The sequence below is a fragment of the Cervus canadensis genome, chromosome 1 (genome assembly GCF_019320065.1).
Source record: "Cervus canadensis isolate Bull #8, Minnesota chromosome 1, ASM1932006v1, whole genome shotgun sequence".
NCBI classification, from domain to species: domain Eukaryota; kingdom Metazoa; phylum Chordata; class Mammalia; order Artiodactyla; family Cervidae; genus Cervus; species Cervus canadensis.
Window position 1 is genome coordinate 119,321,945 of NC_057386.1, and position 27,503 is coordinate 119,349,447.

The 27,503-nt window shown below is 51.8% G+C and overlaps 1 protein-coding gene across 1 annotated transcript in view; it reads right to left on the reverse strand.

The window, feature by feature from the left end:
* Positions 1-25,038, reverse strand: part of RBM19 (RNA binding motif protein 19) — a 120,389-nt gene extending 95,351 nt beyond the window's left edge. Inside the window, exons 1-16 of the mRNA XM_043439837.1 lie at positions 24,885-25,038; positions 22,422-22,604; positions 21,923-22,048; positions 21,695-21,733; positions 21,234-21,426; positions 19,873-20,090; positions 18,160-18,240; positions 15,924-16,002; positions 14,530-14,601; positions 13,375-13,578; positions 11,875-12,005; positions 11,019-11,140; positions 10,491-10,587; positions 9,840-9,950; positions 5,419-5,619; positions 3,800-3,929 (exon numbers count right to left, since the gene is read on the reverse strand). Of these exons, the coding sequence (XP_043295772.1) occupies positions 3,800-3,929; positions 5,419-5,619; positions 9,840-9,950; positions 10,491-10,587; positions 11,019-11,140; positions 11,875-12,005; positions 13,375-13,578; positions 14,530-14,601; positions 15,924-16,002; positions 18,160-18,240; positions 19,873-20,090; positions 21,234-21,426; positions 21,695-21,733; positions 21,923-22,048; positions 22,422-22,604; positions 24,885-24,920 (2,023 nt within the window). The 5' untranslated portion in view covers positions 24,921-25,038. The remainder of the gene's footprint in view (positions 1-3,799; positions 3,930-5,418; positions 5,620-9,839; positions 9,951-10,490; positions 10,588-11,018; positions 11,141-11,874; positions 12,006-13,374; positions 13,579-14,529; positions 14,602-15,923; positions 16,003-18,159; positions 18,241-19,872; positions 20,091-21,233; positions 21,427-21,694; positions 21,734-21,922; positions 22,049-22,421; positions 22,605-24,884) is intronic.
* Positions 25,039-27,503: the final 2,465 nt, after the last annotated feature.

The window sequence follows — 27,503 nt, forward strand, 5'->3', positions numbered from 1 at the left end:
GCGCAGAAGGCTGACAGCACAGACTGTTATCAGTTGCAAGCAGCTTTTCAGGACCTCCCCCAACTCGGAGCCCTTTATCTGGAGGTGAGGGTCTTGGTTGTGGGGAGATAAAACACACTGTCCCCCTCCCTCGAGACGGGTACAGAGAACGGAGGGCTTTGCAGAAAAGAAGGCAGGGGCAGGGGGAGGGGAGAGGGGGGCAGTGAACAAAAAACTCCTCCATCCATTCCCCTCCTGCTCGGCTTCCTGGGGAGCCTGGGAAAATCCAGGGCTGGGGGCTGGCTGAGTCCTCGGGGCCAAGGGGACTGGGAACTGGGGAAGCTTCGCGGACAGTGTGTAGAGGGCGGGCGTGGGGGAGGAGCGGGTGAAAACGAACAGCTCGGGGACCATGTATGTGATACGAGTAAGAAAGGGAACAAAAAAGGGTGAAAGGAGGCCGGGAGATGAGCTCTGTGGGGATCTGCCTGCCGATGACGCGGGACTCAGTGGGGCCTGAAATCAGCACAGGCGCGCGCAACTTCTTGGCCCCAAATCCCCTGTATTTGCCACAACTACGGGCTCCCGCCTCCCGGCTCCAAGGCCGCCTTTGTGTGAGTGACGGCAGGACCTTGGACAGCAGCCCCTCGGAGGAGGCAGGGCCTGGTCTGGGATGCTCAACACCTGCACTCTAAGGGTGGGCGGGGCGGTCCTCTACCTTCTGACCAGCGTACACTATTTCGGCAAAGCCTCCCCTTGCAGGGCTCCAAAACACCCTGCATCCAGGGCCCATGTCTATGCCTGTGACATCTCGGCTACCCCCTAAAAGTTCCCCCTGTCCCCCGGCCAGCCCAGGAGCTTCTGGAGAAAGTGGTATGTGTTGGGCCCATCCTGGTCACCCCAGCTCAGCAGCTGGCATCTGGCTGATGCTCAGGGCTGAGTTCGAGACCATTCCTTCAGCTGACAGTGCTGAATTAGGCAGGACGCAGGTCAGAGTAATGGTGATGGACGGGCAGCTTCTCACCGCTCTCTCACAAACGCCTCCTGCCCGATGTACAGATGCAAAACAGCCTCGGAGAAGGCTGGTGGCCCGCCCAGCCACAGGGCTAGGAACGGACAAGGAAGACAGAGGCTTCCCCAGGAGCCGTAAGCCTCACATCCTGAGGACCCAGGGTGCCTAGTGCAGGGCCTGGCGGCGAGGAAATGTGGCTTTGGCCCGCGGACTTGCTCAGCACCCACTTCCTGCTCTCCCACCTGACACTGGGCACTTTTCCGGGTGCTGGGGTACAGCATTGTGGAAGCAAAAGTGGCGCCTGCCCCACGGGATGGACGGCTAGTAAAGGAGTCAGACAGACAGGAAGTGAAGCAGTAAGGATGCACATCTGAAAGTGATAAGCGTTTGCAACAAAGTTAAGAACAAGGTGACGACTTCCCTGGTGGTCCCAGGGTTAAGAATCTGCCTGACGATGCAGGGGACACGGGTTCGATCCCAGATTGGGGAAGATTTCACATACTGCCTCGGGGCAACTAAGCCCATGAGCCACAACTACTGAGCCCACGTGCCCTAGAGCCTGTGCTCCGCAAGAAGAGAAACCACCACAATGAGAAGCCCGAGCACTGCAATGAACAGTAGCCCCCATTTGCCGCAACTAGAGAAAGCCCACGTGCAGCAACCAACAGCTAGCACAGCCAAAACTTAATTGATTTTAACTAAAGAGGGAGAGGAGGCGGTGGGTGTAAATCGGCACCCATGAGGGGAGCCACGGCGATGACTGGCACGGATGGCGCCACGACTGATGCTGGGCTAACGATGGAGAACAGAGCTTCCGACGTCACCAAGCTCTACTACGTGCTGGGGCTCGGGACACAAGGCCAAGGATGACCCAGCCCCTACTTTTCACAGGGGGAGACAGAGAAGCACAGAAACCCTTTTTCCTGCATTCATTCACTCCTTTTGACTCGCATTCATCGAGCCACCCCATACCTGGGGCCCCATGGGGTGCTTGGCACCCAGTAGTGAGTGAGAGGGCGGCTCTATGCCCTCATGGTTCACCCTCCAGCAGTGATGGATGTTAAGAAAGTGAAACAAGTGAACAGACAGGATAAATACAAACTGTGATGAGTGCCACAGAAGAAAAGGATGGCGTGACAGGAAGGAAGCACCAGGTCAGGAGCAGAAGGGCGCAGCCATGTGGCAGCAGCCACCACGCTCAGCGGTCCCACCAGGGCAGGCAGAGGCCTCCGCTGGGTCTGTTCCCAGGACCCTCACTCCTGGCAAATCCGAGCTCTAAAGTAGGACTTGCTTTTGGCCAAAAAACATGAGTCACTTCCAAGTTTAATAACTTAAGTGAAAATCAAAGTTGACGATAATTTGAGGCTGATGGCTGATTAAGAAGAAACTGTGATTACATAAAGAAAATTCCTTTTGAAGAGAGCATAAGCAGGTTGGAAGAGAAGGCTAATCCAATCTGTAGACAAAAATAACTCACAGATGGGGGCTAGTGAGGGACTTCTGAAAGATCTGTATCCATGATTGGTAACCCCAATGGGGAGGGGTGCTTTGGGGGCTGTAGAAAGCAGAGACTGAGGAATTTTCCTTCCTAATGGAAACGAGGCTTCTTGTCCAGGGGTTCCCAATGCCTTGTAGCAACTGGGCCAGTCCTGAAGGAGGTTTTACCAATCCAAGACGAACTGGGATATGCAGACAGCTTAGAGAGGTTTGTGAACAGCGAGGTCTATTCAGTTACAGGGCTGTTCTTTCATCTGAGAATTTTGTTTCCCACCGCTCACTTATCCCACTCCTATAACACCCATTCTCTTATTAGGGGTAAATGGGAGATGCAGTTTTTTAACCCTTATTTGAATAAACTGGCAACCTGATGGTAAGATGGGAGTAAGGAGGAAGAATATTACCAATGGGCGAGATCTTTTTTTAAAAAATTGTTTCTCATTTTTATTTATCTATTTTTGGCCAAACTGTGTAGCATGTGGGATCTTAGTTCCCTGACCAGGGATGGAATCTGTGCCCTGCCCCCTGCAGTGGAAGCCTGGAGTCTTAACCACTGGATCACCAGGGAGGTCCCCGGGTAAGATCTCACTGTCTGGTTAAGGGGCTGCCAGGTCTTCTCTAAAGGCCTCAGATTCTAGGACGGAGTCACGGGCCTCTGACCAAGTGGTTCTCAATCGAGGGCTGCACTGTCCCTTAGAGGACACCTGGCATGCAGGGGACATCACAATTACAGGGGACACTCCTGACATTCAGGGAGCAGGGTCAGCAAGGTGTCTTACAATTCAATTCGCACAACAGGGCTGACGAGGAAGAGCCGTGCTGCGGAGCGCCAGCAGCGCCCCCTCCCCACCCAAGCGTGAAGCGGGTGGGGTCTCAGGTCCCTCCCCTTTCCTGCCTTTGCAGTCATTGGACACCAGAGGGAGCCATCCCAAGGACCCGGAGATTGAGTATCTTAAAACAGCCCACAACAGCCAGGCTCACCTATCCTGGCAGATCTATCAATTAGAAGGTGGTCTTCTCTTGCTCTGTTCTGAATCCCTCCTAACAGATTCTAGTTGCTTTTTTCCCCCCTTTCACAACCTTTACTTGACAAATCAAAAAAAGTCAGCTTACCTTAACCATACCCATCATTTTTACATTCTGTTTTTTAAGGACATTTTTCATGCCTATAAAATCCAAAAGTCGGGCACCCACCAGTGTCAGGATGAAAAAAACTTTCAACCGAACACCTGATACACAATTCGGTGCTGCCCCCAGTCCGCCCTTCCCCTGCCTGCTGCCTCAGGACACCCTGATCTCAGACCCGGCTCTCACCTGTTTCTGCCTCCATCCTGTCCGTTCCCGCTGGTTCTGCTGGTGTGTCTTGGGGTTCTTCTTTCTGGGGGGCTGGACTGGAAAAGACGCCCGTCGGAGCCCACTCCAGATAAAGGGGGACATGGTGGAACTGCAGAGAAGCAGGGAGAGGGACTCAGTCCACGACACAGACCAAGAGCCTGAGGCTCAGAGTATGGGTGACTCAGTGGAGTCAGGAGGAGGGGCACAGCCTAGAACCCTACGTGCTGCCTGAGCCCTGAGAACACAGGGGCCCTTGCTGGTTCAGGGGAGAGGTCAGAGCATCTGCTGTCACTGGACACATCTGTGTCCCCTTAACCGTCTCTAATGGGGTGTCAATGGCAGCAGAATTGGGGGCAGAACCATGGATACAGGGGAGCCCCCCGGAGGAGGGACAACAGGCTGTGGGACACCAGGCTTTCTCTCCTTCCAAAGACACACACTCACAGACAGTGCTTGTGCACACATCTGTGTGCAGAGGGTTTTTTTTTTTTGAAAGGATAAACAAGACAAACAGTCTGCAAAGCATTAAAGTGCTTGACAGAGAGCAGCTACTTGCAGTGGGTTGAATGGTGGCCCTTCAAATGATAAGTCCACATCCCAATTCCCAGAACCTCTGAATGTGGGAAAAACGTCTTTGCAAAAGTTTAAGTAAATGATTCTGAGATGAGGTCACTCTGGATTACTTGGGAAGGCCCTAAATCCAATGACAAGAATTCGTGTAAGAGAAAAGGAGAGGGAAGATCTGAGTTGAAGAAAAGGAGAAAGCTGTGTGGACAGAAGCAGAGACTGGAGTGATGCGGCCACAAGCCAAGGGATGACTAGAGCCATCAGATCCCAGAAGGAGCTAGGAAAGATCTGTGCCCCGACCTCTAAGAGCCTTCAGAGAGAGCATGGCCCTTGGCCCTTGAACACCTTGATTTCAGAGTTCAGGCCCCCAGAACTGTGACAGAAAACATTTCTGTTCCTTTAAGCCACTAAATTGGTGTTATTATGGCAACCACAGAAAGGAATACACTAATATATATATTTTTTTCTGCTGTTACCAAAGGGCTTCCCAGGTGGCACCATTGGTAAAGAACCTGCTTGCCAATGCAGCAGATATAAGACAACAGGTTTGATCCCTGGGTCAGGAAGATCCCCTGGAGGAGGGCATGGTAACCCACTCCAGTATTCCTGCCTGGAGAATCCTATGGACACAGGAGCCTGGCAGGCTGCAGTTCATGGAGTCACTAACAGTCACACACAACTGCAGTGACTTAGCATACACCAAAAAACAGGAGGTAGCCTGCCTTTAGGCTTTCAACTAATCGCAGGTACAAGCCATCCAAAGCACCATGGATGATGGTTCAAGTTTACAGGGGACTAGAAAGCTGAGGGACCCAGCGTCAGCAGGGAACCAAGGCAGGCTTCCTGGGGGATGTTTGGAGCCTGTCTTTCACATTCCCCATTCAGAGGTGCTCCCAGGGGTGGGGTGACAGTTGCAGTCTCGACAGAGACAGGTGGTTTCCAGCACGAGTAGGGTCTAAGATCTAAGCTAAGACGGCCTATCTGTCAGCTCCCTCTGTCCTCTCCTGCAAGTGGGGCTCGGGTGGCCCTACCTTGGAGTAGGCTAGGTGTCGGAAGGCCTTGCGGGCCTCCAGCGGCTCCAGAAACTCCACGATGGCCGTGACGCCGCCCTCTGGCAGGAGCACACGGCCCAGGCTGCCGAAGCGGCTGAAGATCTCTTGCAGCTCAGCCGCCAGGGTGCCTGCAGGGAGGTTCTTCACCAGGATCACGGTCTTGCTTCGCTCGGCGGCAGCCTACAGGGAGGGGACAGCTCAGTTGGGACGACGGGAGGGAGTCACTGGCCCCCCGGTGGCAGCAAGTGATGGGTGGGTAAACCCAGACCAGGCACCCATGTAAGACCTTGGGTACCAGGCCCTTAGGAATCTGGCCCAGGAGACCCCGCTCTCTCTGGAGGGGGATGAGGGGTGGGGATGAAGGTGAGGGCTCCAGGGTTGGACCCCCCACCCCGACCCGGGTCAAATTCCAGCCCCATCACTTCTGAGGCAAGGCAGATTCTGACACTGCCCAACCACAGCCCTTGCTGGACCTTCCAGAACACTCCAGCCAGGGCCGGGAGCTGCATCTCTGCACTCAGGGCCTCTGCCAGGAACTGCAGACCGCCTGCCACCACACGTGTGAGGAGTTAACACCGGGTGGGAGCGGCCCATGGTCCTCTGGAGTTGGTGCATCCCCAGTCCTTTGGGTGGGACCACTCCGATGTGAGTTGCGTGGCTGTCCCCCCAGGAAAGCCTCAGCCTGCCGCCCCACCAGCACAGCCTGTACTGGGCTCATCCCCCCTCGCCCCTTCTTGCCTGTGTGCTGTCCAATGAACTACCTGCGCTTGAATCTGTCACTGAACTGGCTTTTGGAAGAACCCAAAACAAGACACCAGGTGTCCACCCTTGAGACATGTACTCGGCTATGGCTCAGCTGATCACCTTTCATGGGGACACGGCACCCATTTCATGGATCATTCCGGGAAAGGAGTCTATCAAGTCGACACAAGCAAACTGATTCAGTATGAGCCGGCTAACGTTAGCAATTATTTTCTTAAAAATGAATGGCAGATGGAGTATAAAAGCTGAAAAAATGAACGGGAAGAAGTCCAGGCATGTGGTCTATCTGGGTACAAGTCTCAACTCGGCCACTGGTCTAATCTGAAACCTTCAATCAAGTGTTTTTCCTCTAGGCCTATTTTCTTTTCCTTTGCTTTATACTGGAGTATACTCGGTAAAGAATCTCCCAATGTAGGAGATGCGGGTTCGATCCCTGGGTTTGGAAGATCCCCTGGAGAAGGAAATGACAACCCGCTCCAGGATTCTTGCCTGGAGAATCCCATGGACAGAGGAGCCTGGGGGGTCACTAAGAGTCGGACATGACTGTACAACTAAATAACACCACAGCTGACTTACAACGTTGTGTTAGTTTTCAGGTTACAGTGAAGTGATTCATTTATACACATTCATTCTTTTTCAGTCTTTTCCCATATAGGTTACTACAGAATACTGAGTTGAGTTTCCTGTGCTCTTCAGTAGGTTCTTAAAAATTTGTGTTTATTTTCTGGCCATGTGACTTGTGGGATCTCAGTTTCCAGACCAGGTATCGAACCCATGCGCCTTGCAGTGAAAGTATGGAGCCCTAACCACTGGACCGCCGAGGAAGTCCCTAGTAGATACTTTTTGGCATTTCCTTGGCCACACCACTTGGGATCTTAGTTCCCCCAACCAGGGATCAAAACCACTCCTGCTGCAGTGGCCATGCAGTCTTAGCCACTGTGGACCACCAGGGAAGTCCTACAGTAGGTCCTTGTTGATTATCTTTATCCCTCCCCACCACATTTCCCCCCTGGGAACTGTAAGCTTTTCTTTGAAGTCTGTGAATCTGTTTCTGTTTTTTAAGTTAATTCACATTTTTTTTTTTAAGATTCCACATGTAGGTGATATCATATGATATTTGTCTTTCTCTGAATTATTTCACTTAGTATGATAATCTCTAGGTCCCTTCATGTTGCTCTAAATGGCATTACTTCATTCTTTTTTGTGGCTGAGTAATACTCCATTGTAGATAAGGACATCTTCATTATCCATTTATCTGCTGATGAACATTTCAGTTGCTTCCATGTCCTGGCTACTGCAAATAACGCTTCACTGAATATTGATGTGAATTATCTTTTCAAATTATGGAAGGCAAAAGGAGAAGGGGGCAGCAGATGATGAGATGGTTGGATAGCATCATCAACTCAATGGACACGAATCTGAGCAAACACCAAAAGACACTGGACAGAGGAGGCTGGTGTGCTGCAGTCCATGGAGTCACAGAATTGGACACAAGTTAGTGACTGAACAGTAACCAGATATATGCCCAGGAGTGGGACTGCTGGATCATATCGTAGCTCTATTTTTAGTTTATAAAAGAACCGCCATACTGTTCCTTATAGTGGCTGTTCCAATTTACATTCCCCCCAGTGGTGTAGGAGGGTTCCCTTTTCCCCACAGCCTCTTCAGTATTTATTGTTTGGAGATTTTTTTGATGATGGCCATTCTGACTAGTGTCAAGTGATACCTCACTGTAGTTCTGATTTGCATTTACCTAATAATTAGCAATGCTGAGTATCTTTTCATGTGCCTTTCGCCATCTGTATGTCTCGTTTGAAGAATGTCAACTAAGATTTTCTGTCCACTTTCTGATTGGGCTGATACTGATATTTGATTTTTGATATTATGCTGCATGAGCTATTTTGAAGATTAATCCCCTGTTGATCACATCAGTTGCAAATATTTCCCCCCCTTTCTGTGGCTTGTCTTTTTGTTTTGATCATGGTTTCCTCTTCTGTGCAAAAGCTCTTGTGTAATTAGATCTCATTTGTTTATTTTTATTTTCATAGCTCTAGGAGGTAGATCCAAAAAGATACCACTATGATTTATGTCAAAGAGTGTTCTGCGTATGTTTTCTTCTAAAGGGCCTCAGTTTGTGCATCTCCAAATTGGGCTAATGGCAACACCCACCTTTTAGCTATAGGCCTCCTGCGGTTGCTGAGGGTTGAATGAGGGGAAGGGGCTAGAAGCCATCGGCAGCAGGGGAAAAGCCAGGCACCAGTGAGTGTTTAAGTGTAACTCAGGTCACAGAGTGCACTGTTAAGAGGCATGGACTCTTGGGCCTGCATTCAAATCCAGCTCCACGGTGACCCAAGACAAGTGAATCTGTGACTGTGGGCCCTTCTGTTCAATGCGAGAACAATGGCGCTGCCTCTCTGGGGTTGTAATGAGGGTGAAAGAACTAATAAAGGGCATAAACAGAAAAGAGTGCTTTGGGAAGCCCCACTCCAATGTTCTTGCTGGAGAATCCCAGGGACAGGGGAGCCTGGTGGGCTGACATCTATGGGGTCGCACAGAGTTGGACATGACTGAAGCGACTTAGCAGCAGCAGCAGTGAACATTAAGATACTAGCATACTTTCTTAATTCATCCATCCACTCACCCATGAAATGCCCCTACCCATCATTCCCACTTTCTATGTGCCCACTTACCATCCAACCATGTAATTATCCTTCCACTAGCTACCTGTCCTTCCATCTGAACCATTCTTTTAAGATGAAACTCTTTAAGTTTTGGTGAAGTTGAGGAAACTGCAGATTGGGGGTGTAAAGCCCTGAGACTGAGTCCAGGCTCCTACAACAGACTCACTGTCTGACCTTGGGTTCCTAGTCTGTAAAATGAAGTGTGTGGCGAGGGGGTGGCGACGTCAAGTGTTTCAGCAGGCGCTCGAAGGCTTCACTGTCTGGATACCTAAGAACCTCTACCTAGCGGGGCAGAAGCATGTGGAGAACCCTCCTGCCACGTAGCTCAAGAAAGGTCTCAGTCCCCAAACACACCACAGGTGCTCTTAGTAAGGTGCTAGCAGGGCAGGGGAGAGACAGGATGAAGGATGCTTAGGGCTCCCACCCAACCTGTGTAAGGGCCCCCGATAGCTCAGTTGGTAAAGAATCCGCCTTGCGATGCAGGAGACCCTGGTTTGATTCCTGGGTCAGGAAGATCCGCTGGAGAAGGGATAGGCTACCCACTCCAGTTTTCTTGGGCTTCCCCTGTGGCTCAGCTGGTAAAGAATCCGCCTGCAATGCAGGAGACCTGGATTCGATCCCTGGGATGGTAAGATCCCCTGGAGAAGGGAAAGGCTACTACCTACTTCAGTATTCTGGCCTAGAGAATTCCAAGGACTGTATAGTCCAAAGGGTCGCAAAGAGTCAGATACGACTGAGCGACTTTCACACACACACCCAACCTGTGTGCAGAAAGTCTTGCCTACCAGCCCCCAAGAGACACCATCCAGCTCCAACAGGCCAGGAGTCTGAGCCAATGATCTTTCTTACTTTAACTGACAGTTGCAAAGTCAACGATGATTGTCTTTGACAGACCCGACCCTCCAACCCTTGCCCACGTCCCCTGATGTTGAGACCCGCATCCAGGAGGGCACCCACCTGGCTGAAGGAGTCCAGACAGACCCCGTTGTCGAGGAGGAAACGTCGCACTTCCTGGACAAGCTGGGTCTCCCCCAGGGCCACGCGCACGGCCACGCTGCCCTTGGTCTCCTGCAGGAGGGAAAGGGAAGATGCCCTGTCGGCTGTCGGGCAGGTGATAGGTCAGCTGTCACACCTCCTAACAGTCTGAGGAGGAGGCATGGATGGAGCGAGACCCTATGGATGCTCCCCATGGATGCCCGCTCTGACTTGATGGTTCTGGGTTCCACGTCTGTTGGGGTGAATCAAGGACCCCACGTTCACCCCTCCACTCGTACGTAAGGATCTCATGTCAAGCTCATTCCCGCCTCGGGGCTTCTATACAGACTCAGCTCCACCCTCCGTTCAGTTTCTGCTGGAATGTCTCATCCCTGGGCAGCCCGCTCGCTCCCACTCTGTCCCCCTACTTGGCTGAAGCTTTCTTCAAGTCAATGCATGGTGCCTCGATTAATGAGCTCACGTCCTCCTCTGTTGGAAGGTTCGAGAAGAGCTGGATTGTTTCCCTTCATGGCCCTGCTGCCTTCCCGCCCAGAACCACTCCCCAAGAGCTGGTGCAGGGCGCCTCCTCCCCTGCCCAGAGTAGGGGACGCGTCAGACGGGGTGCCCACTCACGTGGTCGAACACTTGACTCTTGGCGGCGCCGTACTTCTGGGCAATGGCGTCGGCCACTGCATTGGGACCCATGAACAGTGTGTTCCAGTTGTGAGAGCTGAGGCAGGACAGAGAGATCAGACGGACGGTGAATGGGGGAAGCTCTTTTCAGATGCAAAGCCTGTAAGAAAGGAGCTCCTGGGCCTGCCTCCCCAAGTCCCCAAAGCCGCCTCCTGCTCCGTCTTACCTGGTGTGGGCCAAACCCCCAGGGCCTGCAGACAACAGAGCCATGATGATATTAACACCAGCTCAAGTCCGTCAAGCGCTCACTCCGCACCAGGGACCAAGTGCTTTGCTCACATTCACTCACTTGGTCCTTACACCACCACGAGAGTGAGGCACCACTGATCCTCCCCATCTTGCAGATGGGGAAACAGGCGCAACAAGGCTACAGATGAGGGGCTAAGGCCACCACAGGAGCTGGGAGCCCAGGGGGCAGGGAGAGGAGGGACGAGAGCAGGGAAGCCCGGGTCGGAGGCAGGTACGGACCTGGAGCTGTTGGCTTTGTCTTTGGACTCTTTCTTTTTCTTGTAGGACGATGATCCTGGGGCATCGGCATCCTCGCTGGCCTCCTTCTTGACGGTGGATGGTAACACGTGGAGCATCCTGCCCTGGAGGGGGGACGAGAGGAAGGAGGTGAGGACAGGCAGGGGGCTAGTGCTTCTACATCCTGCCCGGGGGATGCTGGCCTCTCCACGAGGGGGCTGGACCCAGCGCTGAGACTTCTGTCATAAGACGGGGGCCTTGGGCAGAATACCCACGAGGTTAGCACAGGGGCCTGACACCGCCTCAAAGAGTATGCTGAGTTTGGGAGTAATACCTGTAGGGCTCTCCACCCCACCCTGTCTCTGTGAGCATGTGAGCTCCATATGGGCAAGGATCAGGTCCGGCCTGGCAGCCACAGGGATCAACACATCATGAACGAATGAATGAACGACAGGAAAGGGAGGCGTGTGTGCCAAGCACGTTACTTGGAAAAGAGAAGCTCCTTACATTCTATACTGTGGCATTTCAATGACAGTTCAAAACTCTTTCCTTCCTTATTCCTCCTCCAAGTGGTATTTCTCAAGCTGGAGAGCATGTTCATTTAATCCACAAACACTTTTTAAAGGCCTACTATGTGCCAGGCGCTCCTCCAGGCGCTAAATCAGGGACCAGAACTGAACAGATGCTGCCCCTGGGGGGGACCCCTCCCAGCAGCTCAGATCAGGAGGTGGCTTCACGGGCATCGGGTGTGCGTCCCTACAAGCTGGGGTGCACGTCCGTGCCTGCACACGCACACACACTCACGGCCTCCTCCCACCACCTGGGCCCACCAGTCACCCGCCAGCCCACGGGCCATCACCTGGAACACCTGCCCGTCCACCTCCGCGTAGGCCTTCACGGCGTGCTCTGGGAACATGAAGGTGACGAAGGCAAAGCCCTTGGGCTTCTTGGTCAGACTGTCGATGGGGTAATGCAGCTCCGACAGGGGACCTGAGGGCAGGAAGGGCGTCAGTGTCCCGAGGCTGGAGCCAGGCCTGAGCACCAGGCAGAAAAATTCTGGGCAGTAGTCAGGGGAGGGGTTTTAACCAGAGGGAGCGTGGAACTGCAGCAGCTGCCGGGCCCAAGAAGGACAGTGGCGAGGGGCTGCCGTGAGACCCCCACCTGACAGGCCAGGGTGTCCTTCGTGCGTCCATTCCAAGAGCAAGGTGCCTGGGCTGGGCCCTGCCTCTACCACCCACTCCCTGGGGGGCCACAGGCCAGCCACCAGCCTTTACGGGCCTCAGTCTTCTCATCTGTAAAGTGGTGCCGAGTCTCCAGCTCAGAGGACAGCAGGGAGGGTTAAATGCACTAATACGTGTCATGTACTAAACAGGGTCTGCTGGTCGCGCAGGGTCTCAGAAGTGTCTGCTGGGACAGTATTACAATGCTCACGTTAAAGTACACACTTTCCACTGTGAACACCTGGGTGTGACCACGTCCTCCTCCCCAGATGGATACACAAGAGTCTACTGATCACCTTTTCTTCTGTGCCGGCCCTGCCTTGTAAACCAGGGCCCTGGCCTGTGCGGGAGGATCTGGCAAGCAGGACCCAGGCTGGAACGTGACACCCAATTGGCCAGATGGTTGAATCCCACTCAGGGTTCCCTTCTCCTTGAGACAGGGCCTCAACCAAGCTCCGATCCTTCTCAATCCACAGCTGATCTCTGAACAGAAGTGGAAATCCCCCTCCAGGGGATCTTAAAAGCATCTCGACCTGGCCCCTACCCACCACTTTGTACCCCTACTTCTTTCCTTCCATGACCTTCTTTCCAAGGTCCATGACAACCATGACCTTACAAATAGGCACAGCCCTGTGTGCCAAGCTGAATTACGGGCCTTCAAGTCCGTGCCCGACAAAATAACGCTAGCAGCCACGACAAGGAAAAGAGCCCTCGCGGGCAAACCTATCTGGATGCTCGGTCTGAGAACAGGACTATTTAGACAGCAGAATTCAGAATGGCGAGCACTTCATATCCGCACATACAGTGAGTGGGCTTCCAAGACCACAGTCAGGGTTTGGACACCAGGGTTTTCTCAGAAAACCATACCCAACCCCATCAATTCTGAGTTTTCATGAGCGAGAGCTAAGGGAGTCTGGGTTCAGATCATGAAAGGTGGCTGTGATGCTATCCAGGACTTCGAGCTCCACGACCTACATCCTGTCTGTCTGACAGCAGCTCAGAGATCGTGAAGCCCATTTTATGGATGAGAAAACTGAGGCCAGAGAAGGAAGTCATTAGCCCAAGGTTAAGCCTAGGCATACAGGGACTCAGACCACGTGCCGTGGGCGTGTGCGGCAAGCCGGAGGCCGCTCCCCTACCGTATTTAGAGAAGAGCTTCTCCAGGTCCTCCTCAGAGCTGGTGTAGGGCAGGTTTCGCACAAAGAGCCTCCCGGAGTCAGCCAGGTCCTCCTCCTCTTCGTGCTCCCCGAGCGTCCGGCCTTGCCAGGGTTTGGCGCCATTCTTCAGGGGTGCCTTGGCCGCAGGGACACTCCTTTCCCTGAATACCTCGATGTAGCGCCCGCCTGGGCGAGGAAAGGCCGTCAGGGCCCGGCTGGGGGGACGCCCGGAACCTGCCAGCTTCCAGACTCATCGCTGCCGCTGCCTTTCAAAGGCCATGGCAAAGGCGGCTGGAGATGGCACCGCATGCCAGGCTCTGGTCACCAGGGTGGCGGCCCCAGCTGAAGCTGGGCCTGAATGTCACTCGGCTGGCGAGCTCGGCTTAAGCCCTGGGGGAGCTGGCCTGGGTCACGGGGCTGGATCTTCCCGATTCCAGGGCCCGGTCCCTGGTGCTGCCCTGGGAGTCATCTCGGGTGACAGCCCCACCCTGAAGAGCCACCTGGTGCTGCCCTCAGCTGTGTCCCTGCATCGCTCTGAGCGCCTGATTAGACTGCAACCACCACCTTCCCTCTACACGCACATAGTAGGTGCTCAATAAATCCTACCACCTGGCTTATGAGCAAGACTCCTTAGGTTACTCCCTTCTCTAAGAGAACTCATGAACTCACAAGGAGTTGATGGCTGGATCTGAGTCACCTGTCCACACCAGGGACGGGTCAGAGATCATGTCCTTGTATACAGTCCAGAGACCTCCCAAGTCTGGACCTGGCACTTGCTGTTCCCTATAACGGAATGGCCCTGCCCCACAAAGCCAGAGGTGGCTCTCTCAATTCCTCCAGCTTTTGCTCCAAAGTCACCAGCTCAACGTGGTCCAAGCAGACAAGATCCCATTTAAATCCTCCAATCCCGACCCTTGCCTGCATCTGTCCACAGCATGGCCCCTGTGGTTACTGCCTCTCTTTGCCCTCTCAATGTAAGTTTCCTCTACAGGAAACTCAGCCTGATCTCTGCCCCAGGAGGCAGGGGCCTTATCCTCAGTGCCCTGGGCAGTGAGTGCCCAGCAGCGCACAGCAGACCCCCGACATGACCTTAAGGAGTAACTGCAAGAACCCCTGCCACCATGCGGGCATCCTTACCCATGTACTCCCTGTTGCATTTCAGGGCCTTCCTGACTTCCTCTTCACTGCTGAAATCCACAAAGACATACCCTGCAAAAGGACCATGACAAAGGTAAGGTCCAGAGGCTGCAGACACTCGTGGGAGCCACGGAGGAACATTCGCACTGTGCCAGGTGTTTGGGGGAAGCAGCAGGAAGCGGTGGCGGGAAACCTACAGTTTTTGCCAAATCTCAGAGATTTTCCTTCCACTCCCCTCTCCCCAGGGCAAATTTCCCTCTGCAGGAAGCATTCCGACCCTGTGGCCTGGCTTTCTGGAAAGAAAATGTCGGCCCATAGGAGTCACAAACATGGGCAAACTTGGCCTCCCTCCCAGCCTCACCCCTGTGCTGACCAGTGCCTGCTCCTTGGCCTTCTCCGGACAAGCGTCTGTGGTGGCAGGGCTGTGCCCAGCTTGGCACCAGAGGGGCCACCTGCACAGTGACTGCCCGTGGCTCTGACTGGCACAAACAAGGAGGTGCCTTTCCAAGAACCAGGTGCCTTTCCAAGGAGTCTTTCCGAGGAGAGGCCTCAACCCCGACAGCCGCAGACAGGCCTCCCCTCCCCACTTTTCTAGAGGCGTGCTAAGACAGAGGTCTCCAACCTTTTTGGCAGCAGGGGCTGGTTTCGTGGAAGACAATTTTTGCACAGACTGGAAATGCCCCCACTGGAGTGGGGATGGTTTCAAGATGATTCAAGCGCACTGCGTTTATTGTGCACTTTATCTCTAATATTATCATATCATGATAATGTGGTAATTTGAGCGATGGGAGTGGCTGTGAATACAGATGAAGCTTCCCTTGCTCGCTAGCTGCTCACCTCCGCTGTGCAGCTCCTAACAGGCTGTGGACGTGTCCCAATCTGTGGTCCAGGGCTGGGGAACCTGAGTTAAGTGATGTGCCCATGGACACATGGCTAGCAGGTGCCAGGGCCGTAATTTGCACCAAAGGCCGGGGCTTTGGTCTGAATCACAAGACCCTCCCCTTGGGGACTGCAAAAGCCCCCATCGCAGCCCCCCTGGCTCCTCGGGCCCTGCCCCGGACTCTCCCTCACCAGCCCGGGGACCATCCTGAATCTGATCGTGGCCTCTTCTTGTTTTCAGTTCCTGGGGGTCCCCAGCCCCTGGGCTGAAGGCCACAGTCATTCCTCAGCCCCCAGGCCTGGGGGCCGGGCCCCGCCTCCCCAGCTGAAAACCTCATACCTGTGGCAGGGGGCAGGAGGCAGGCCCTGTCCTGAGCACTGTCATTCACTGAGGCAGGGACCACAAAGAGGATAAACCATCACTGTCCTCAAAGCATCTCCACAATTCGACTGTCCCAACCTTCCGGTCCAGGCACCTGCCTCTCCAGCCCCCCAGGAAACAGCCCCAGCCTCACCTGTTTTGTTCCCATGAGCATTTCTCACTATTCGAATGGCCACGGGTTTCAGAGGTGCCAGGAATTCCATGACATTTTTCTGTGAGGAGAGAAAAAAGTTTTTGTTCCCCATTTCAATACAGATTTGGTCTGTATTTCTTGAATTACCAGTGAACTCAAGCATCTTTCTGGGCCATTTGAATTCTTTCTCTTAGAAGACATCCTTGCTTCTGTCTACTTTTCTGCTGGGTCATCCACAGCTCCCAATTTCTACTTACCTGTTTGTAAGTTAAAGAAATGAGTTCTGTCTGTTGTTTGTGTTATAAATGCCTGCTGTTTGCCTTTTGATTTTATAATACAAAGTTGCCTTAGAGAAATTTTAAATGTTATCTAGCCAATTAATCCATCTTTTTCTTAGGACTACTGAGTTCTGCAAATTACTTAGAAAGATGAGATGTCATTTTGACCCGTCACACTGATAAAGAGGGATGCCCAGGGTTCACAGGCATTCTCATACACTGCTGAAGGGAGCATAAATTGGCCAAGCTTCCAGAGAGTGACTGACCTTCTGTATCCAAGCCTTAATAATGTACATGTAGGTGCTTGTATTATAAAATATTTATACAATCAAGGGCTGGCAAATGATAGCCCACAGGCCAAATACTGCCCACGGCCTATAAGCTAAGAATGGTTTTTACATTTTCAAGGAATTATAAGGGAAAAAAAAAAAAAAGCACAAGAGATCATACTCCCACAAAAACCTAAAATGTGCACCAACTGATGCCAATAGAAAAAAGTCTGCTGACCCCTGATCTCAAAAAATGTGCTCACTACATCATTATTCAAAACTGCAGAAGACTGGAAACAATCCCCATGTCTCAGTTTAGGGCGTTGGGTATATGAGACATATAAGATGTGGGGTTCGATCCCTGGGTCTGGAAGATCCCCTGGGGGAGGGCATGGCAACCCCCTCCAGTATTCTTGTCTGGAGAATCCCCACGGACAGAGGAGCCTGGCGGGCTACAGTCCATGGGACTGCAAAGAGTCAGACACGACTGAAGTGACTTAGCAGCAGCAGCAACAGCAGTGAATATAACTCAGTGCATCCAGAGTAAAACTAGCACGCAGGGGACTTTGCTGGTGGTCCAGTGGTTAAGAACTGGCCTTGCAATGCAGGAGACTTGGGTTCGATCCCTGGTCAGGGAACTAAGATCCCATGTGCCCCAGAGCAACTAAGCCCACATGCCACAACTACTGAGCCTTCGTGCTGCAACTAAGATGTGACACAGCCAAGTAAAGAAGAGTATGCAACGTGAAAAATGGTGTTGCAGCAGAATATTCAGTATTCAGAAATATTTATGACATAATATGATGGGGGGAAGTTTCAAAATAGTTCCTGCTGTAGGACTGCATTTTAAGAAGAAAAGACATAAGTCAGTGTTTGTATATAAAGAAAAAAAAATCTCTAAGAAGATACACCCAGAATTTATTAGTGGTTGTCAGTGAATGGGATATAGATGTGGGGGTTGGAGGAGCCTGCTCCAATTTGCCTGGGAAGGTCAGTCTTTCCACCAATAGTAATCAGACCTGTAGGTCATTAGTCCTGCATCCTAATATCCTCTAGTTACCACTCTCCTCTCTCAAGGCAGTTTGGCTGGCAATTTCTATAGTCATCCGAGTGATAGGTCATTTTACTTTTTAGCTACACTAACAAAATTTCCTACACTCAACTTTTATACTACTTTCATAAGAAGGGAAACTTACAAAGTGTTCTCTCCTGTGTAGATTCAGAGCCAGCAAACTATAGGAGGCAGGCCAAATACAGCCCGCTGCCTGTTTTTATAAATAAAGTTTCACTGGCACACAGCCATGCCTACTGGATTACCTGTCATCAAGGGCTGCCTCTGCTACAACAACAGGGTTGAACAGTGGTGACAGAGACCAGACTGATTACAAAGCCGTAGGTATTTACTAGCTGGTCCCTTTTAAAAAATTTTTAGCAGAGATAAGTTTGCCCACCCCTAGTACAGATGATCAATGAGGGAGCTCAGTCTTTCTCTGTCTCGGTATAGCCGTCTCTGTTTCCTGACCTTGACGATGCCCAAGATTCTATGTCTCAGCCTTTTCGGCCCCCAGTTCCCTTCAGCTCAAGTCCTCAACCGCCCCCGAAATCCCTGTGCAGCAGAGGCTCCAGGCACCCTCACCTCGTCTCCCCCTGCCCAGGGGCTCCCGGCCTCACCCGGTTCCTGGCACGCACCTCTGTGACGTTGAACGGGGCGCCCCGCAGTTTCACAGTGTGGGGGGTGGTGGGTTCCTTCTGGCTGGCTGGTTTCTCGGTCTGAGGGATGGCAGAGAGCAGAAAAGATCACACTGAGCTCCCAGGTGCGGCTGCAGGAGGAGCCGACCTGGGGTCCAGTGAGCGCGCTGAGACCCCTGCCACCAGGCAAACGAGCGATGCCGGAAGCATCGTGCCTGCCAGGGATGCGGAGTCAGGCCAGGGCCTGGGGGAGGGGATGCCAATCCTTCATATGACCCCAAGATGAGGGTGGGAACCACAGACTGGCTCACCGGGGGTCTGCTCACAGGGGCCCGGGCTACACAGAGGGGCAAGAGACTTGGAAGGAGCCCTCAGGTGACATTTGCCAGCATGGATTCAGGGCTTACTCTGTGCCAGACATCGTACAGAGCGCTGTGCAGACACAGCCGTCTTCCTGAATCTGTAAAACAACCTTACAGGGGTTACAGGTTCAGGATGTCTTCTGTAATTTTAGAATCAAAACAACTCTGAAAAAAACCTAATTTGGGGGTTAATTCCTTTGGTAATAAAACCTGCCCTGATTTGGACTCATTTGCTGGTGAAACCTGCTCTGAGCTGTTCTGGCACAATTTAGAGTTTACAACTATCCCAGGCAGGTGAGCAACCAGGTCTAACACCACTGCAGAAAGAGTCACGTGCTTCTGTGGGGTGCTGCTCTGCGTGAGTTATGGGATCCCTCCCTGAAGCCTGCAACTTCTGAGTTCCAGTGCACACTCAGGCATGGGGGTTGACCTTCATCTAAGATGAGGCTCATCGAGCCCTGGGAATCAGACACGGGGACCAGGGCTCGCTGAGCCTCATCTCAGATGAAGGTCAGAGGCCGGAGGAGAAGCACTTCACCTCAGGACCCAGAGCTGCTCCAGGTCAGAGTTTGGAGTTGAACGCACAGTTCCCTGACTTAGCCACACTCAACTCTCTCTTTTGAATATGTATTTTTAGGAAAAGCAGACAGGAGGCAGCCATTATGAGAGGCAGAGAAAGAAAGGAGGGAGAAGAGAAAGGAGAAAGAGGAGGAAGGAGAAAAGGGAATGAAGACCCAAAGGATGTGGGACGCTGTCCTGAGCAAAGAGAACCCTCACGTGGGAGACGACAGCACCCACGTTTTAATACAGACTCCAGAACCTGGCAGACCTGGATCTGGGTCCTGACTCCCACCACTACCCAGCCGTGACTGTGGGCAAGTCACTTCCTTCCTCTGGGCCTCAGTTTCCGCACCTGTAAAATGGGACAAGAATCCCCATTCCCCCACGACTACCATGAGATTCAGTGACGAAACGACATGCCAGGTATTGAACCTCACATGAGATCGATGCTCATCTAATTTCATCTACTCGTGGGCTCACACCTGCCTACCTTCCTACTGAATACTAAGTATAGTATATTTGGGATCCTTTTTCAGCTTGTTTACATCCCCCTCAACTCTAGAGGGGCAGGCAGCCCCTCTGTTAACAACAGGAACCAAATTCAGAGAGGGCGTGTGCTTGCATGGGGTCACACAGCAAGCAAGAACTTAAGGTAGGTAGGTCTCCGGGCTGCTGAACTGTCTTTCCTTGATGTAACACCCCCCACAAAGGGGCTGCAGGAAAGGTGGGCGAGGCCCAGGTGGACCTCCTCCCTCCCCAGGCTCCTCAGTTCACCCCAATCCACACACACCTTGGCTGGGGCTGCCTCCCCATCCTGCTGGGCGGGGGCAGCAAAGGAACCCTCTTCCTCTGCCTCACTCCCCTCTTCACAGTTCACGGCTTCATCTTCGCTCTCTTCCGAGGATGGTGACTCAGCCGCCACCACCTTGGACTTCAGATAATCCATGTCAGACAGCTCCTTCCGCGCAGCTGCCTTGGGTTCCTTGGGTTCGAGGCCATCCTCCTCCTCTGGAAAGATGGAATGGCTGGGAGTTGGTGATGGTTGTGAGCAAACCAGAGGGCTGGGGTGGCAGACAGCGTGGTGGTGTGACACCTTAGGTGCCAAGCTCACGGTGACCAGGAGCCCCTGCCAAGCTACCCTGGTGCCTGGCAAGCCCTTGGATAAATAACTGAAATGACGGAGTTCTGACAGTTTCCATGCTCCACGTGGAAAACTTGAGGGCTCTCTCACCGGCCAAGTGTGAGGCTGCACGACTTTTTGAGACCCTAGAGAGCATTTTTACTCCTTGAGCCAGACCCACCGGTGGCTTCCAAGCCTAATGAGGAGCTCGGGTTTTATCCCAGCTGCTCTTTCAGGGGCAATCCAAACTCCTCGTGGGGTCTGGTGAGCTCACTGGCTTTTCCGCCAGCCGCCTCTGCTGCAGCCGTCCTGAACACATGGACACCCCCTGGCTCCTGCTCTTCCCACCCCTCTGCCATGCCTTTCCCTCTGCCTGGAATCCCTCCTCACCCCTCACCCCCTGAGTCCCCCCAACTCCCACTGAGTCCTTTGGATCCCAGCTTTGCACAGAGACTTTACCAGTCATAAAACTCACCTTAAATTCACTCCCTTGCCTTTCAACCGAAGTTGATTCCCGCCCCTCGATCACTGCACTCACCACGCTGAGCCCCTCATGGCTACACTGTGAGCCCCTTCTGAGGACAGAGGCTCATCCCTCACCGCCTCTGCTCAAGGGCCACCCTCCTCCGGGGCCTCTCCCACCCCCCACTTCCTGCCTTCTCTCTGCGGCACTCATGTTCACATCATGTACTGAATACTGAATAAAGGAATCAGTCTGATTCCTTTACTGTTTCTTTCCCCACCAGGATGACAGCTCCACGGGAGCAGACTCTCTTGTCTTTTGCTCACTGCTACATCCACTCTCTGGCATACAGTAAGTGTTCAATCAATTCTTGAGTGAGTAATCCACTGACGGAATAAGGGACCCGGATCGATCAAGTCCGACGAACCCGTGGTAGGGATAATCAACCCTCTATGGGGCAGCATCTGATTTGCTATCTCCCCGGTCCAGCCTGAAGGGGTCCCGGGTCACTTGTGCGCAGGTGCGGGCAGGTGCAGGGCGCGCACTATAGCGGGGGGCATACCCTCACCTTCCGAGTTCTCCCCATCTTCCTCCTGTTCGCTCTCCTGCCCTGAGTCGGAGTCAAAGTTCAGGTAATCATTGTCTGCCTTGCTCTTCCCTTTCGAGGGCTCAGCATCCAGGGCATCGTTCGCCCAGGTGGCCACCTGTGTCCGCTTCTGGTGAACCGACAGGAACTCCTGGAACTCATTATCTTCTTTCAGCTGCGGGTGCCAGAGAAGCGGGAAGAAGAGAGAACAGACAGAGAAGATCAGGGAGGGCTCACCCTTGCACTCTTGGGAGGGTAAGCACGCTCTCTGAGGCCATGTCCCCCCAGTCTCTAGAGGGCCCCCGGGGCCAGCTGGGTTGGTCCTGGGGAGGGCAGCACTGGACAGAAAGATGAAGGAGCTATGGGGATCTGGCAAGGGGAGATGGGAGGCAAGGGTCCATCTTTGCTGTCCACTCTCGGCTTGGTCACCAAGACAGACCCACCTTCTCCAGTTCACCTACAACCTTCTTCTTCTTGTCGTCCTGTAAATAGAAGACATGGGCGTGAGGGTCACATATGAAAGGAGATAGAATCCCACTGCCCTGGGAGGGCTGCTTTCAGGAACCATCCAAGAGGGATTCCTGGGCCCCTCTCCCTCCCACTACCCTGCCTTCCCGGGGTGACCGCCCTGCTGACACCCGGGATATGGCTGGAAGTGACCGTCCACGCACTTTCTTAGCTTCTGTGGAGACAGCGTCTTTGTCTTTTGGGGGTGGCTTGGACTGGCTCAGTTTCTGGGCATGCTTGCTCCAGGCTCGGGGCTTTGTCGGGTCCCCAAAGGACTTGCAGAACTCCACCTGCAAGAGACAGAGAGGGTGATGACGACACCTGCCACTACACCCAGCACAGGTGGGCATTGACCAGGGGCAGGGGATGAATAATGTAGACCAGTGCCTCTCATTTTGGGAACAGGAGCAACACCATCACCTGTAAGCTCGTGAGACATACAAATTCTTGGCTCCTCTCCCCCAACATAGGGGATCAGAGACTCGGGAAAAATGCTTCTGCAAATGCTGCAGGGGATTAACAAGCACGAGGACCTGAGAACAGTGAGGAAGACCAAAGGCATCATGGTCTGGAAGGGGCCAGGCACTGGTCTCACACGTGGAGAGAAAGAGCCACGGCATCCCTGGCGACAGGCAGGTGGGGGTGAGGTCCATGCCCGCTCACCGTGATCCGGGATGTGTCAATAAAACTCTTGTTGAAATGGTTCAGTGCTGTCTGGGCCTCTTCCTCGGACTTGAAGCCGATGAAGCCGAACTTGCGGAACTTGCCATCTTTGGTGAACTTGAGGCTGCAGTCCGTCAGCGTGCCGAAGGTGGTGAAGAGCTGCCGGAAACGCTCCTCCTTCATCTAGGACAGGACAGGAATGGTGAGGGAGGAGCCAGGAGGCCTCAGAGCCAAAGGGACAAAATGGGCTGGGAACCCGAGACCCCGGGATTCCTCCCCTCAGGCAGGGCAGTGGCCGAGCATGCTTTGTGGCTGGCACCTGGTTCCAACTCCAGCTCCAACGCTTGTCTGTGTGTGGCCTTAACCAAGTGCCTTCATCAATGAGGAAGTCAAGACTCAGAATAGCTGCACTGAAATCCTCCGGGCCTGTGGGCTGCTAGGAGGTTAACCAGACCTATTGTGCCAGCTGCTACAATGTAAACACCTAACAAATGCCTCTCACAGTAGATGTGTGAAATAAGGAATATGATAAACTACACAGTGTTTGCTGATTGTGGTAGACAGGAGTAAGCAACTTTACAGCCTGTTCTCAGGACTCCTCATAAGCATCACTCTATGTCCCAACAGTGAGATCTCAATTTCATTTCTTGGCTTATTTATATCCCCAAAGACTATCTGCTGACTCCCACTATGAAAGATAAGAAACCTACATCATCTATCCCTCTCTTCCAGTCTCTGTTATTTATTATTTTAAATTCTTTCATCATTTACCCTAAACAGGTTACTTTAAAAATAACAATTATTGGGGGTGTCCCTGGTGGTCCAGTGGTTACGAACCTGCCTTGAAATGCAGGGGACACGGGTTCAATCCCTGGTCTGGGAAGATCCCACATGTCGTGGAACAACTAAGCCCATGCACTACAACTACTCTAGAACCCTTGTTCTAGAACTTGTGCTCTGCAACAAGAGATGCCACTCTAGTGAGAAGCCCTCGTCCTGCAACTAGAGAAAACTCCCACTCAGCAATGGAGAGCCAGCACAGTCAAAAATAAACAAATAAATAAAAATCTTTAAAAAAAAATCTATTATTGACCCTTCCTTCAGCTTTAGACAGCATCTCTTGATGCCTCACTCTGATGAATGAGGATTTTGGCATGGCGACCCTTTCTTCCCCTCTCAACTACCACTTCATTTTGCTTCTCAGTATGGCGTGTCTCTTCCTATTGCATGTCTTGTCTGATGAATGAAAGAATTAGTTACAAACAGCTGTAGTAGTAGCTGACAGTTTGCAGGCTTACTGTGTGATGACACTAAGGATTTTGAGATAAGGAACTTGTCAAGAGATGCCAGTCATAAAGATAGTTTCTCCTGGAGATGGAGGACAGGACAGAACAAGAGTCTTTGCTTGGCTGGCCACTGGCTAAGACTCTGCGCTCCCAATGCAGGGGTTCCTGGTCAGAGAACTGAATCCCAGAGCCACAACTAAGAGTTCAAATGTCACAACTAAAGATCCCCCAGCCAAATAAATATAAAAAATGTTAAAAGACCCTTAAAAAAAAGACTTAGCTTCTCATTTTATACCTAATTTTGATAATCATATGATAAGTGCTTCCAACCTGCCATGGAGAAAAAAAAGGTAAAATAAAAAAACCACAAAAAAGAAACAGAAATGGCTTTATATTTTTACTCTTTCTAAGGAGTGCAGATCTCTCATGCCATCCACATGGTACACTGTGTATTTGGGTAATGAGCTTACTGGCCACACCAGTGGTGGAGGGGCCTCTCCATCCAATGGAAGTCACGGTGAAAAAAGTACAGATAATCTTCTGGGGCAGAAGGCATCTAGTCATCTGACACTACACATTCAACTATTTTTTCACTCATTTATTCAAGATGCTTTTATTGAATGCCTACCACCGTGCCAGGTTCTGTGGGCTCTAAGCAAAGGCAAGTATGACTGGATCACACCTCCCCCACTTGCTGGATAAGTGGTTTAAAGCCTTTCACACTCACTCAGTTTTCTTAAACCATTCATTCCTGCTGTCCTCAAAGCGGGAACCGGGAACTGGAACGCAGGTACCCAGCCTATTACACCCCATTTTCCTCCCAGACAGTATCCCAAATGGAAGAGGGATATAGGTGCAGTGTCTAATTCAGTCACAAATCAACAAAAAAAGTGATCGAACAAGAGAGTTATCGGAGCAAGGCATTCGACACAACGTGGGGACTAGCATCTCCCTGGGAAAGAAGTTTCGGGCACCAAGAGGCCAGATGTCAAACCTTTAAGAGGCACTACCCGTCTCTTCCAACTGTCATATGAATATGCCGACAATCCTGCGGAATCCTCCGGGAACCCTGCCCGAGAGAGAAAGCCCCTCAACTCTCCCCAGGCACCTCCCTCCCAACCTCCAACTTCTGGCTGGGTCCCAATTTCAGATTCCCAAACTCAGTCTCTCTACTCACCCCATTCGGGAGGTTCTTCACGATCAGTCGCGACATGGTGAACGGTCCCACTTTTTTTGATTTCAGCACGAATAGGTAGCGACTACCACACCAACTTTCACGCTACCACTCTGGGCGCCGCCATCTTTGGCAGGCCGGAACAAAGTCACGTGCTCGAGACGTAGCTCGCCTCTACGGAAGTAGGCGTGACCGAAGAGCTACCCAAGGAAGTCACACCCTCTAAGGGGCGGGCCTGAGCGCTTGCTTCCTGCGCAGGCGCAGGCTGTTAGGCGGTCAAACCAGCCTGGAGAGGACACCGTAATGGCTAGTCCGGCAGGGGGCGCTGGTTCATAACATTGCCAGGGAATTGACTGACTGGAGCGGTATTTGAGATGTGCTTAAACAGAAGACGTTTTAGGTTTCTTTTCTGTTTTATTTTCTTATTATTGAGTTTTTAAGTGTCCCTGTGAATGGGGGCAGGAATAGGAAATCTTGCCGGTCTTTGAGACATGGGCTGAGGCTCAGACAGGCTGCCGGTACCGTGAGTCATTTACCGAGCATCACCCGTGAATGTTAGAATGTGCCCTTGGCAATGAAAGTGAAAGAGGAGAGTGAAAAACCTGGCTTAAAGCTCAACATTCAGAAAACTAAGATAATGGCATCCGGTCCCATCACTTCATGGCAAATAGATGGGAAACAGTGGCAGACTTTATTTTTGGGGGTTCAGCGACTTACTTTAACTTTCATGCATTGGAGAAGGAAATGGCAGCCCACTCCAGTATTCTTGCCTGGAGAATCCCAGGGACGACGGAGCCTGGTGGGCTGCCGTCTATGGGGTCGCACAGAGTCGGACACGACTGATGCGACTTAGCAGCAGTAGCAGCAGCAAAATCACTGCAGATGATGACTGCAGCCATGAAATTAAGACGCTTACTCCTTGGAAGGAAAGTTATGACCAACCTAGACAGCATATTAAAAAGCAGCGACATTACTTTGCCAAGTCAAGGCTATGGTTTTTCCAGTGGTCATGTATGGATGTGAGAGTTGGACTAAAAAGAAAGCTGAGCACCGAAGAATTGATGCTTTTGAACTGCAGTGTTGGAGAAGGCTCTTGAGAGTCCCTTGGACTGCAAGGAGATCAAACCAGTCCATCCTAAAGGAAATCAGTCCTGAATATTCATTGGAACGACTGATGTTGAAGCTGAAACTCCAGTACTTTGGGTACCTGATGTGAAGAGCTGACTCATTTGAAAAGATCCCGATGCTGGGAAAGATTGAAGGCAGGAGGAGAAGGGGATGACAGAGGGTGAGATGGTTGCATGGCATCACCGTCGCAATGGATATGAATTTGAGTAAACTCCTGGAGTTGGTGATGGACAGGGAGGTCTGGTGTGCTGCAGTCCTGGGGTCGCAAAGAGTCGGATATGACTGAGCGACCTAACTGAACTGAGCCCATTTTGTAGACGAAAAAAGCAGCTTGCTCAGAGTCATAGAGCTGTTAAATTTTAAGTTATATTATGTGATAGGTGTGGACGAAGAATATTGCCTGCCAGTTCAGTAAACAGATAGTGTTTGCAGCTGCAAAATCATCAGCTACTGCAGCTGCCCCCCAAAGGTGCCCCCTGAGGGGAATTCAAGATGGATAGAAACAGGATCCTGACCCTAGGTGGCTAAGATACCAAAGGAATCATTTCCTTGAGCCCAGGCTCTTGCATCTTTCCATACATAGAAAAATGCTAAAGTTGTTAATTTAAGATGTCTGTTTTTGTGATTATCAGTAATCTTTTATAGTCAACTTTTTCTTTTTCCAGTCAAAAAATCCTATGTATCCTGACTCCTCCCTTACCTCTTTGGAACAGTGCCTCAGAGCTGTCTGAGAAGCCCTAATAACCTCCTCGGCTTTAGCCCTCAGTAAGTCTTCTGAATAAAACACAATTTCCACTGTGTAGCTTGTGCATTTTTTTGCCAATGGACATAGGATCTTGGGGTGTATTGGTTTCCTACCACCTGCCACAAATTTCCAGAGACTCAGTGGCTTAAAACAACAGATATGTATTCTCTCACGGTTTTGGAGTCCAGAAATCCAAAATCAAAGTGTCTGCAGGGCTTCACTGTCCCCAGAGTTTCTGGGGAAGGATCCTTCCTTAGTGTCCCAGCTTCTGGTGGCTCCAGGGGAACCTTAGCCTTGTGACTGCATCATTCCATCTCTGCCTCCATCTTCATGTTTGAATCAAATCCATCTCCCTCTCTTTTGTTTCATGAGGATACCTGCTATTGGGTGTAGGGCCCATCTTTTTTCTTTTTAAAGTAATTTTTATTGGAGTATAGTTGCTTTTGGGGGGCTTCCCATGTGATGTTAATGGTTAAAGAAAAAACCCGCCTGCCAATGCGAGAGATGTAAAGAGATGTGGGTTTGATCCCTGGGTCCGAAAGATCCCCTGGAGGAGGACTTGACAACCCACTCCAGTATTCTTGCCTGGAGAATCCCAGGGATAGAGGAGCCTGGAGAGCTATATAGTCCATAGGATCGCAAAGCGTTGGACATGACTGAAGTGACTTAGCACACATTCATAGTTGCTTTTCAATATTGTGTTAGTTTCTACTGTATAGCAAAGTGAGGGGCTTCTCAGATGGCATAGT